The following is a 13,511-nucleotide window of genomic DNA, read 5'->3' as shown; positions in this document are numbered from 1 at the left end:
TTAGCTATCTTTCCTTCCCCTACACCCCTTAAATACAGCACCTTCAGAGGCTCTGAAGTCTTCCCACAGCAACTTAAGGAAAAGAAAAAAAAAAAGAGAGAGAGAGAGAGAGAGAGAGAAGGCAGCCTTAATCAAAAGCTCTTTCTTCTGGCAAACAAAAGGCCTTGGTATTTCCACAAACAGACTAGTTATTCTTAACCCTAACCAAAGATTATTTGGCAGAGAAAGAACTATGAAAATGTTAGGCTTGTGGGAATGGCCTGTGCTTTGGGCTTTTGTATCCCACTCATAAAGTCAGTCCACTGAAAAACAAACACAGCCACCCCTCAGTAACTCGGGGCCTTCAGTTAACTCCAGGGTCTAGGTCTAGAGAAATAACAGTCTCTACTCCTGATTGTCTAACCCTTTTCCCTCCCTGCCCAGAGGAGACTGTTCAACAGTTTTTCAAACACACCAGGAAAAATACATCTGAAGTTACAGACACAGAACAATCAAATTCTGACAGTGAAGGAAATGCAACAAGCAGTAGGTGGAAGAGGACAGAGATCAGGTCTAATCCCAGAACTCTCACTAGCCTCTCTGCTTCTTAATCCAAATCAACAGGTTTGGCATTTTCCTAGGTGAATGTTTAAGATCTAGCAATTGCTGCCAGTGCTTTTTCTACTCCACACTGGGTTTTGTAAGCAGAGTGTGTGGCCCTGAATGGACCTAAGTGGTCTTTATTTTCCCAGCTAGGTAGAGAGAAATTAAGACTATTCTATTAAATGGGTCAGTAAGGACAAAAAAGGGAGAGGGCAGTCGACCAAAAAAAGGCAAAAAGGCCCCAGCAGCACTCATCTCAAGCATATCTGCCTAACTCGGAATCTGTGACACTCCAACCTCACCCCTTGCATGAACACAGTAACATTACTATAATAATAAAGTCCCTGAAGCTTTTATACTCAGTCGGTAAGTATCCTCTCCTTGCTGCCTTGCCCAGGATATAGTGAACAAAACTACTAAGAGGGCACAGGCCTGATGGCTCATCTCCTAGCAGCCAGGACTCTGTTAGAGTGGCAAACAAGAAGAGCCACATATGAAAAGTGGCAGCCTGGCCTTGAAATCCCCAGAGTGAACAGGCAAATTAATGTGTGATTAGTATCTATAATGGTACCATATTTTGAGGCATTAAATCATGAAGTAATAAAGCCCCACGTGGCTCTAGCCTCTAGATCTGCTCTGATTACTCTGGAAGTAGGTCCTAGTCTGTTCCCAGGCAGGTATGAAAGGCCCAGGGAGTGAAAGGCACTGGTTAGCCAAGCTCAACCCACCAGCAAGTTTCAAATGTCTGGCATATAGTAGGCTTTTGAATACTTGTTGAATGAATAAATGAATAAAACATTTAATCTTCAACTGCTATAATCAATTCTTTCCTACAGCCAAGAGGATATAGGGGGTATCAGAGAATTCTAGACAGTAGGGAAAAAACTTTCCCTGCCACTCCCTGGAGATCATGGTCTTATGTTGCAAAGAATAATGCTCTCATCTATATAAAATTCATTACTTGACTGTTCTCCCACAGAGCTGGATAACAGGCCACACTATCCTAAATCAAGGACAATGGCTCTCCTGCAACTGATGTGCAATATTCAAGAGTTCCCTGAAAGATGGCAGAACATACTCAGGGAAGTGTCCACTGTAGCATTTTTTAAAAATAATAGCAACTTGAAACAATCCAAATATTCAGCAATAAAAGAATGGCTAAATGAAGCCATTATCAACAAGATAACTTAAGATTATAATGGCTATAAGGAAACACTTAAATAATTCTTTTAATGATACATGGAAAAGACATGTAAATATGTGCATATGCTAAGTGAAACAAACCAGAGACAAAAGGCCACATGACTAAATTTATATAAAATACCCAGAATGGCAAATCCAGAACCAGCAAGACACAAAGCTGATTAGTGGTTGCCAGGGGTTGGGAGGAAGGAGAATGACTGCTTAATGAATATGGGATTTCCATTTGGGATCATGAAAAAGTTCTGGAACTCAATAGTCACAGTGTTTGTACAATAGTGTGAATGAACTTAATGTCAATAAACTGTATGCTCTAAAGTACTTACAATGGTAAATTTTTTGTCACGTGTATTTTACCACAATAACATAAATAGGATCATGAGAAAAATACAAACACACACACACACACACACACACAGAAAGAGAGAGAGAGACAGAGAGAGAGAGAGAGAGAAATAAAGAGAGAAAGAGAAAGAGAAAGAATTACGTAAAAGTAAATATGGACCAGAAAGGGACACAGACAAGTCCCAACATCTTTTAAATTAAAATGGGATTCATTGCTATTGGACAACAAATATAATCAGGAAAGGGAAATAAAAATGTCAGAAGCTTAGAGCCAGATCTACAGTCACAATCACAAGCCTACAAACAAGTGCCTACCAAGTTGGGGACAAGTTACACAGCTTACCAGGCGTCAGAACAGCAGGTGTGTGTGCTATGGGGAGAGGGAAAGAGGTCTCAGGCCTTCCTCAGCCCAGTCCTCTAATCCCCCTTAAAACATTCCCTAGGGCAGAGAAACCATCTGTTTCAACAAAGCCTAGAGCCCTAGAAGCATATTAACTCCTTCACTGCTGACCTCCCATAGATGGGCTTCATCCAGTATTAGGTGATTTTCTTTCCGAAAATTCTTCCAAATGATGGAATATAAGCTTTACAAGGGAAAGGACTTTGTTCTATTCACTGGTGTATCCCAAATACCTGAGAATACATTTATATCTGTGGATATTCAATAAATTACTTGCTGAATGAATCCATTAAGCACCCTTTTCCTATAATAGTTGTTTCATTTGTACCTTATTTTCTAAATTCTCTCTCTTCTTGTCATTTGTCCTCTCTTAAGAGTCCAACCTGGCTTCCACAAATTCAGTTGACTGACAAATATTCGTCTAGTGTCTGCTTCTGTACAGCATAACCTGCCTTGTTACTGTGTTGTTTATTGCTGGGATCCCAGTGCAGAGCACAGCACATGTGGTAGGTGCTTATATACATTTGTCCAATGAAAGAGTGATTCACTTTGGTCACCACACTTTACAAGTGCTCTGTAAGGAGGATTTAAACTTGGCTGGCATGAGCAAGGCACCATGAGAGTAACAGAAATGTAATGGGTATAAAAAAAGTTCTCTCAATAAAGCTTACAATTTCAATAGATAAAACTCGATTGGGAAAGTGATATATCAACTTGGACTATGATAATCAGAGAAGTCTTCATTAGAAGAAAGACCTGAAATGAAGCTTCAAGGAATAGATAGATTTCAGTTAAGTATAAAGAACAAGGGCATTCCAGGTAAAGAAAACTGCACAAGAAAAGGCAAGGAGAGAGAATGAATGAGGGAGGATAAGACATAATGAGGAACAGGGTTTGTGTGGAGCTGAAGGTGCATTCTAGGAAATTATGTGAGATAAGCCTGGTGAAGTAGGAAGGGGATAAGAGCATAAAATGTTGTAGTCTTGTTTGTTTGTTTTTGTTAGACAGGGTCTTGTTCTGTCCCAGGCTACAGTGCAGTGACAGTTATGGCTCACTGCATCCTGGACCTCCTGGGATCAAGCAATCCTCCCACTTCATCCTCCTGAGTAGCTGGGACTAGTGGCACACACCACCAGGTCTGGCTAATTAAAAAAAAAAAACAAATTTTTTTTTTTTTTTCTGTAGAGACAGTCTCTCCCTATGTTGCCTAGCCTGTTCTCAGACTCCTGACCTCAAGCAATCCTTCTGCTTCAGACTCCCAAAGTGCTGGGATTACAGGCATAAGCCACCATGTCCAGTCCATAAAAGGTCTTTTTAACAAATTTAGACTTTCAGTAATAGGAAATACTAGGCAAGTAGCTGGTACTTCAAAGATAAACAGGACACAGGAAAAATATGAGGCTGCTGCTGTAATTCAGGCATGAGGTGATGAGTGACAGGACCAGTCATGGCATAGAGAATGGGGACAAAAAGACAAATTTAAGAGAAATTCTGAAGAACAAAAGAACTCAATGACAGACTGAAAATGGGGGATGATGAAGAGAAAAGAGTTAAAGATGTCTCCAAGGTTTCTCATCTCAGAGACTGGAAAAATGTGAGCTCAACTGTCAAAAAATGGTGACTAGGACAGAAAAGCCAAATTTAAGATTAGTTTTAAAATACTGAGTTTGGGCTGGGCACAGTGGCTAACACCTATAATCCCAGCACTTTAGGAGGCCAAGGGGATCGCCTGAGTCCAAGTTTGAGACCAGCCTGGACAACATAGGGAGACCCCATCTCTATAATCCACCAATCAATCAAGCAGTAAGAAAATACTGATTTAGGTCTGCACTGTGTTAGAAGCTTTTACCTATAGTACTCCATTTAATCCTTATAATTTTATGTGGAAGATATTATTATCCTCATTTTACCAATGAAAAAACTGAGGCTCTGCGGTGAGCCGAGATCGCGCCATTGCACTCCAGCCTGGGTAACAAGAGCGAAACTCCATCTCAAAAAAAAAAACCTGAGGCTCAGAAAATCCCCATTTTACAGATGAAAAAACTGAGGCTTGCCCCAGGTCACTCAGCTGATTAAATGTAGGAACACAGATTTGAACCCAGCCCTGCTTGGATCCAAAGCCCATGTTCTTCCCACTTCACTACACTGCCTTACCCCTTAGAAAACTGCCACAGTTAGGCTGGGCACAGTGATTTATGCCTATAATCCCAGCACTTTGGGAGGTCAAGGCAGGTGGATCACCTGAGGTCAAACAACAAAGCAGACAAACAACAATCAAATAGGTAAAGGAACCATAAAATGGTTACTCTCACTGAAGGTAAAGGAAGAGAGTATTTTAAACAGGCAGGAACGTAATCAACAGTGTCCAGTGCCAGCACTACAACACAGAATGAAACTGGCACTTGAAATCTATCTGTAAAGAGTTATGTAAAGATGGAGCCTTGGACTAGGGAGAGTAGACCAGAGAATGTGAGAGGAAACAAAGGCCCTATTTAGCTGTGGAGCTAACCAGGCTTTTTCTCTCCTCTTATCACTGACAGACACCTTGGGCCACAACTCTTCAGCTACTGTACAGGCCTCATGCTAAAGTGCATCACCTGACCAGTCCCAGGAAATAGCAACCCAAACAAAAAGCACTGCACAACATAAAGGTCAGGTTCAACTTGAGCTGCGGGGGTAAAGTGGATCTCTACTTCTAGCTAGCATTCAACATAAAATGTTTCTAAAAACCAAATTCTCTTTTAAAAAGATTTCACATGGCTGCTTTTCTCTCACTTCTCTGCATCGGAAACAAACTAAAATCAGGTACATACTTACTGGCTTAGCTATAATCTCCACTTCCCTGTAAATAATCTTTCACACTGCTGCCAGTTATCTCTCCCCACCCGACCCCTCAAAAAAATACCCACCCTAGTTGTTTATGCCATTCCTCTGCTGTAAAAATATCTAGTGCTGGTCAGGCACAGTGGCTCACACCTGTAATCCCAGCACTTTGGGAGGTCAAGGCAGGTGGATCACCTGAGGTCAGGAGTTCAAGACCAGCCTGACAAACATGGTGAAATCCCATCTCTATTAAAAATACAAAAAAATCAGCCAGGTGTGATGGCAGGCAAATTCCAGCTACTCAAGAGGCTGAGGCAGGAGAATGGCTTGAACCAGGGAGGCGGAGGTTGCAGTGAGCTGAGATTGCACCATTGCACTCCAGCCTGGGCAATAAGAGCGAAATTCCACTTCACAATAAATATCTAGTGCCAGTCAGGAACGGTGGCTTACGCCTATAATTCCAGCACCTTGGGAGGCCAAGACAGGTGGATCACCTGAGGTGAGGAGTTCAAAACCAACCTGGGCAACATGGTAAAACCCTGTCTCTACTAAAAATCAAAAAATTGGCCAGGCGTGGTGGTCCACACCTGTAATCCCAGCTACTCAGGGGGCTGAGGCACGATGATCACTTGAACCCGGGAGGCGGAGGTTGCAATGAGCAGAGATCATACCATTGCACCCCAGCCTGGGTGACAGAGCAAGACTCCATCTCAAAAAAAAAAAAAAAATATAGTGTCCTCTATGGTCTCCCCACTAGACTATGGACTGATAATCCCTCAAAGACAGGGACTGTCAATAATCTTTGCATACTGTCAGAAAGTTCTCAATGAAAGGAACGAAGGAGATAGAGACTTCCAGTGAATGCAACAGTGAATGATCAGGGAGGGAGGCAATTAAGTTGTTAACAAACTGTAAAAAGTGATCTTCCAAATCAAAGGATTTCAAACCAAGAAGTCTAAAAAGTTCCTGCCATTCCACTAGGAGCCAAAGATGGTATTTAACAACTGGTATTCATTGAAAGTATCAACCCCACAGTTGTTACAATGAGTAATAGGCATAAAATTAGTATTATCAGCCTGGGGTTTCTCCAACAACCAATAGAGGCTGCAGCAGCATAGTGAGGATGAGGGCCTTAATCTTTTTTCAATACTAATGCCTACTTCATAAGAAAACAAAATCAAGGATGAGGGGAAAATGATAATGTATGCTTGTTAGCCATATAGGCCTACTCTTTGAGAAATAGGGATAGTATAACAACCATCTCCAGTCGTAAGGAAAAATAGAATGACCCCACACATTGCAAAATAGCAGAAACTGAAACCAACCCCAAAGTGAGTTTGTGCTGATGATCCTCTCTAGCCCAGTGACATGCAGTAAGCCTAAAAAGTATACAATTAAGGAGAGAAAAAACTTGAACAGGACAAAACTATCAACTATTCAAATAAGCACATGGTCTACTAGGTGCCTAGTGCTGTAAAAGGTGTTGACAGGCCTCACCCCAGAAGCATGCAGACTTCCAGATTCCCTGCAGTGGAGTGAATCGCCCTTTTATGAAAGGTTTGCTTAAGGGCTCTGGGAATGGGAGAGGCAGACAGTTCTCACTATGAAGGACGAAAGCCTGTCAGTGACTCAAGCCATTTTCCACTATACTAACTGCTGCAGAGACTCTTATTGGCCCCCTACAGACAAAGTCCTATACATGTGCCTTCTCTCAGTCCTCCAGCTAATCTCCAAACATCCCCAGTCTATCATCAGCTAGAAAACCTCACATTGTCTCCTCCAGGATGTCAAGTCTAAGTCAGAAACAAGCATGTGCTCTCATCAAGTCTATAATTCTACTCTAAGGCCCACGTGTAAATCAGAAGCTGATTTACACTTGGGTGGAATACACTGATTTAAAACACAGCAACAGTTCCAGTTCTTCCAGAAGTAGAAATCTACCAAAGCAGGGGTGTTGACACAGTAAAGTTTTGTCAACCTATTTTATCAAATTAAGCTGGCCCAATTTACTAGCTAGGTGCTAGCTCAGTAATGGCAGGAAAGCAAAGAGAATCTCAATCTGGTACCAATCTAGGGTTCCAATCTGGAATTTCTGTGCAATATTGACGGTCATTCTTGTTACTGTTTTCCCAATCAACATTAATGGGTCCCTCCCCACTACAAGAGAAAATGGTACTAGAGTTGGAAGGATCAACGAAGCTATTTAAATGCTTAGAATTGCTGTGAGAAAAGCTTCAGAGTATAGTACAGTGTTACTACGATGACAAGATGGGAGCTGCTAAGTGAGAAGGCCACTTGGCACCTGTTTCACCACAAAATTAACTGGATAATAAAACATCTGAGCCAGCTGGCCACTAAGCCTGGAGACAGGACTATCCCTAGAGGACAAGGGGCCAAGAGCTATCAGAGAGGTATTCAGTGCTACAGATATCCTCTTTTTACCCTCAGTAGCTTTGAAAAGTGAAATAAAGTTAAAAGCCAACATCCAGATCTTTGAATACATGGATTAAGACCCAATAATTCCACTTGTGGAAATCCATCCTTTAAAAATATCAAAAATGCACAGAAAAATTTATTTACAAGGATGTTCATTATCATAGCAGTGAAAAATTAAAATGTACATGCCCCACTATTGGAATATGTTAAATAAATGAACCTCCCATTTGATGTAATTCCATAAAGCTGTGAAAAATCATGATGAGATAAAGGTATAAAGAATGCTCACTGTAATCCCAGCACTTTGGCAGGTGGATCCTCCGAGGTCAAGAGATCGAGACCATCCTGGTCAACATGGTGAAACCCCGTCTCTACTAAAAATACAAAAAATTAGCTGGGCATGGTGGCGCGTGCCTGTAATCCCAGCTACTAAGGAGGCTGAGGCAGGAGAATTGCCTGAACCCAGGAGGCAGAGGTTGCAGTGAGCCGAGATCGCGCCATTATAGTCCAGCCTGGGTAACAAGAGCGAAACTCTGTCTCAAAAAAAAAAAAATGTTCACAAAATAACAAAGAGCAAGATAGAGAACTATGACAACAGATATACAAAAGCAACATTATATACATATGGATAGAGAAAAGATGATGGAAATATAGCAAATTATGAACCTAGTAATTTGTAGGATGTCAGTGATTTTATTAGTTTATTTTCCCCTGCTTTCTATAAGGACAACATAGTGCATTTACTTAACATCAGAAGAAAAAGTCAAAAAAGTCTTTTTTCCAAGCCAAGTTGAAGAGGGGGAAAAAAGCACCACCTCCCCGCTTAAAAAAAAATCCATTCTCTGAGGATGTAGGGGTATGTGAGCTTGTCCTGCTTGACTGGATGTGGTAACAGGGGATAGGCTTCTCAGCTGGCAGACTAAGTGGATGTCCCAAGCAAAGCTATAAGATAATGAGAAACATGATCTGACAAATATAACAGAACTATAGAACCCAAAGAGGATCATGTTCTTTCTCGGTAGTCACCTTTTCCACTTATTCAACAATATTGTTGCTGTTCAAAATACCTGGAACTCCTGATCTGTAACTACCTACAGACTAGTAGTACCATCTTTCCAATGTTTTCAATAGTACATTTTTATTCTTTGAGATTTGGGTTTAATTTTGTCTTGGGTCAAATATCGCATTTTGACCAAAAATTAGATAGGACTATAAAATGACCATGGAGCTTCTTATGAGGGTCAGAACCTGGCACTGAAGAGAAAACCCACAAAAAGCATGCTTAAATCAAAGTATGCAGCATAGGTACCATTGTTAGAATATTTTTTCAACCTCCTATGGTGACTATGGAAAGACATTTAAATATATGGGTTTAGTTCAGTTCAGTGCCCCAAATGTTCTTTTTATGCTTACTATGTGCCAGGCACTATGCTAGGTGAAGGAGACTCAAGGATAAATGACACACAGTTCCTGCCTTTAGAAACAGTATCGTTAACATCTATCAGGCTCCTAGTCTGCATCAGATACTATATTCACTATCTCATTTAATCCTCACAACGCAGTTTTTTTCTGAAACAGAGTTTTGTTCTTGTTACCCAGGCTGGAGTGCAATGGCATGATCTTGGCTCACCACAACCTCTGCGCCCCCCCCCCCCCCCCCCGATTCAAGCGATTCTCCTGCCTCAGCCTCCCGAGTAGCTGGGATTACAGGCATGCACGACCACGCCTGGCTAATTCTGTATTTTTAGTAGAGACGGTGCTTCTCCACGTTGGTCAGGCTAGTCTCAAACTCCTGACCTCAGATGATCCACCTGCCTTGACCTCCCAAAGTGCTGAGATTACAGGTGTGAGCCCAGCCTCACAACATCTTGTAAATTCTATGATCCCCATTCTTACAAATGAAAAAACTGAAGCCTACAAAAGTTACAGATACTTTACCAAGAAGTAAAGACTATCAGGAAAATCAAATGTTTAATAAAGTAACTAAAATATAATGTGATACGCTCTAAAATAAGTATGCTTAAAGTACCATGGCAACGTAGATGAGGGAAAGGGAATAATTCTACCGGGAATACAAAACAAAAACAAAACTTATGGAGGAAAAGTGAGACTTGGGCTAGGCATTGGAAGATGAGCAGAAATTTGGTACAAAGAGACAAAAATAATGGGAAGATGGAATAAGACAGTATATGCAAAGGAAGAGAAGGGTGAAAGTACATTAAGTATAGTGGGGTATGTTTCTTTTTTTTCTTTTAATCTTTCTATTTTAGCAACAGGGGCAGGGCAGGGCACGGTGGCTCACGCCTGTAATCCCAGCACTATGAGAGGCTAGGGCAGGCAGATCACTTGAGGTCAGGAGTTTGAGACCAGCCTGGCCAACATGGCAAAACCACACCTCTACTATAAATACAAAAAATTAGCCAGGCATGGTGGCTCATGCCTGTAATCTCAGGAGACTGAGGCACAAGAATTGCTTGAACCCAGGAGGTGGAGGTTACAAAAGAGAGAGAGAGAGAGAGAGAGAGAGAGAGACAGAGAGAGACAGAGACAGAGAGAGACAGAGAGAGACAGAGACAAGGTATACTCTGTCACCCAGGCTGGAGTACAGTGCTATGATCATAGCTCACTGCAGCTTCAAAAATCCCCAACTGAAGTAATCCTCCCACCTCAGCCTCCTAAGTAGCTGAAACTGAAACTGTAGGTGCACACCACCATGCATGGCTAATTTTTGTGTTGTTTGTAGAGACAGAGTTTTGCTACTGTTGCCATGGATGGTCTCAAACTCCAAGCCTCAACTGATCCTCCTGCCTCAGCCTCCCAAAGCACTGGGAATACAGGCATGAGACACTGTACCTGGCCACTATATTTCTCTTTTAAAAGTCAGTTATCATCTCATAGTCCTATCACAAATTTTTCTTAGCAAAGGTTAGTGAACTACTTTCTCATCACTCTACTTCTCTGCCTCCCTAATTAATCCCTAATTATCTAATTATCTCAGTCAAGGCATAGGCCTAGACACTGACAAAAAGCAGGACTTGGGCCAATAGTTTAATCTGTCATACCCATGAGAGAGGTCCATCTGGGTAGAAATATCCCCAATAACTAAAGTTTTGGGCAGGCTTGAGAAATGGAAGTTAAAGCCCTCCAGAAAAAGCAGCAGCAGTGGAATATATTGCACCCCAATCCTGGCATTAAAACATCAAAAATTCATAGGAATTTAGGGATCAGAACTTTAAAAACTTGTACAATGTCTCTATTCTCCCACTGGATTCCCTTCAACAGTTACCCACTAGTTGGAGGAATGGCTACAAGCTGAACTATGCCAAGAAAAGCAATGGTCAGTCACTAAATGAAGAGGGGAGCCAATTACTTCTTTCCATCAGCCCTTCCGGAATACACAAAGATACAAGTGAAAGGAAGGGAAGTAATCATTCGCCACAATCATGGTGCAGAGTGGGTGAAACTCAACCTACCAGGGTATTTGACAAAGGCAATGGTTTGTATCTAACTCTCCGCCGGGCAGCCCAGAATTGGGGGAATACTTGTCTAAGACCTATAGCAACATTCCAAAAAACTACTAAGAACTAAACCAAAAAAACTACATGCCCTCTTTCTAGGAACTTCTCCCACCTGAAAAAGACTCAGTTTCCAGTAGTAAAGAGTTTAAATCTGATACTTTCTTTGAGTGAACAAGAGAAACTGCTATATATTGTATATTTTATGCTATAAAGACTATTATACAGTGTATATAAGTGAATGGAGCAAACAATAGTGAATGAGAGATAGAAAACAGAACTCCATTCAAGGTGGGTAGTAGTGTGGAGAGAAAACATCTATTGCCTTCACTCTGAAGCACCACAGTACTGCTGTTTCTCAGAGAGGAAGGTGCCTAGATGCATTTTACACATATGCTTGGTCAGATGTGGGTATTCTTCCCTTCTTCACATGGTCTCTAGCACCAGACAGCAGCACTCTTCTCACTCCAGACTCTGGGTCTCTTTGCTGTGTTATTTGGGTTCTGTACCGCTAAGATAACCTCAGAGTGGTCCTTCTATCTCAGGTTCCCAAGAAATTAAGGCTACAGGTACATACCACCATGCCCAGCTAAATTTTTAACATTTCTGTAGAGATGGGGGTATCATTTTGTTGCCCAGGCTGGTCTAGAACTCCTGGGCTCAAGCAGTCCTCCCACCTCAGCTTCCCAAAGTGTTGGGATTACAAGTGCGAGACACCATGCCTGGCCCATATATCCCTTTATAGCATACAAAGCTCTCCATGTATGTTTCTTAGAACCCAAGTTCTTCAATAGATAATGAAAGAAAGTAAAATATCTATATATCCTGGCAGGAAGGGAGTACAGATCTCCTGCCCACACCCTGTCTGCCACTTTCCTCATCCCTGAAAATAACCCAGTTTACTCCTTTTCTCCCTCTACCTCCTCCCACTCTCTCCACACCCCATGGTTGCTCTGGGTCCAGAATCCTAACTTTTGATGAAAAAAAATGGTCTGAGCACCCCCCTCTGCAGATGGAAATAAAACCACTTATTAATAAGAGAAGTGAATATAAAAAGATTTCATTCATTTTTCTCTTTAGTACCCAACAAGAGTCCTACATCACATCTGAGTACATTCTTCTCCTGTTTGATCAGTGAAGAATTTGCCAACGATGCAGAGAAAACAATATTTCCTTTAAATATTACTTTAATAAAAAGCTGCCTCTTTCAAAGTCATTGATATACCCTTTACAAAGGCTATATCTATAGATCATCAAGCTGCATTCCTCCCTCTACCCTCCTCCCAACTCCCAACTCCGGTTCTCTCCACATGGGACTCTGACTCACTGTAGACACTGGAAAACCTGGCCCAAAAAACCTAACTACACCCTAGGTGAGGCTGCAGGGCCCTACCCACACTGTCTGGCCACCTCAAAGAAAACAGGGAGTGCCACGAGCCCTCTGAGCTTAAGAATGCAGGGGACATTTCTTATTTGTCCATTCAAGCAAGACAACAGGCTGTTGCTGAAGTACCTGAGGGGATTCTTTCCTACTCACTTAAGATTGCATTTACAAACTCTATCCCTTCTGTTTAATTGCCTAAACACATAAAAAATATGGCTGGCTCAGAGCAGGAGGGCTTTACAGACCCCACACAACACACACCATAATAATCGTTTACACAATCAGCAAGGACAAAGGGTAGGGAGCCTGAAGACTTATAATACCTCTAAGGTTGTTGAGTCCCTCCAGGAACTTCTGATACTTGTAGGAGTTCATGCTGGGCACAGCTGTGCTGGTTCACTGGCTGAAAATAGGCACCCTACACAGTGACAGCGGAAAAGTGAAAGCATGCAAACCGACGGATCTCTACTCCTGCTTCTACTGGCCCCTAAGAACTGGACTTTGACCACATTTACAAGTGACGTCACCAGAGAAGTCTCATTACATTAAAGCCTTTTGAGCGCCCGCATTTGTTCCAGTGAGCGGAAATACCTCCCCAGGAGAGGCCAGCCCCTCCTTTGTGCAAACGAACGACGACGGGACCACAACAGCCCCTGCCTATTATCTGCCACCTCATCTCTAGACCCTAGCCCAAGCTCCACTAGGATTACTGTTCCTCTTGCTTAAACTCTAGGGAGAGAAGGTTAAAGGCTTTTCAGGACACCAGTCAGGGGCTCATTTAACGTTTGAGATCAAAATCTTTAAAGAGCCCTTCTCACCACAAGAA

General features: G+C 42.0%; 1 protein-coding gene across 2 annotated transcripts in view; it reads right to left on the bottom strand.

Moving 5' to 3' along the window:
- MACF1 (microtubule actin crosslinking factor 1) overlaps positions 1-13,164 on the bottom strand; it is a 319,804-nt gene extending 306,640 nt beyond the window's left edge. For both annotated transcript variants that reach the window (XM_078331310.1, XM_078331314.1), the window contains exon 1: positions 13,009-13,164. In XM_078331310.1, the coding sequence (XP_078187436.1) occupies positions 13,009-13,060 (52 nt within the window). In that variant the 5' untranslated portion in view covers positions 13,061-13,164. The remainder of the gene's footprint in view (positions 1-13,008) is intronic.
- Between the last annotated feature and the right edge of the window lie 347 nt (positions 13,165-13,511).

The sequence above is a fragment of the Callithrix jacchus genome, chromosome 7, assembly GCF_049354715.1.
Source record: "Callithrix jacchus isolate 240 chromosome 7, calJac240_pri, whole genome shotgun sequence".
Classification (NCBI taxonomy): domain Eukaryota; kingdom Metazoa; phylum Chordata; class Mammalia; order Primates; family Cebidae; genus Callithrix; species Callithrix jacchus.
Note: the sequence above shows the minus strand (reverse complement) of the source record. Positions and strands in the feature narration are given on the sequence as shown.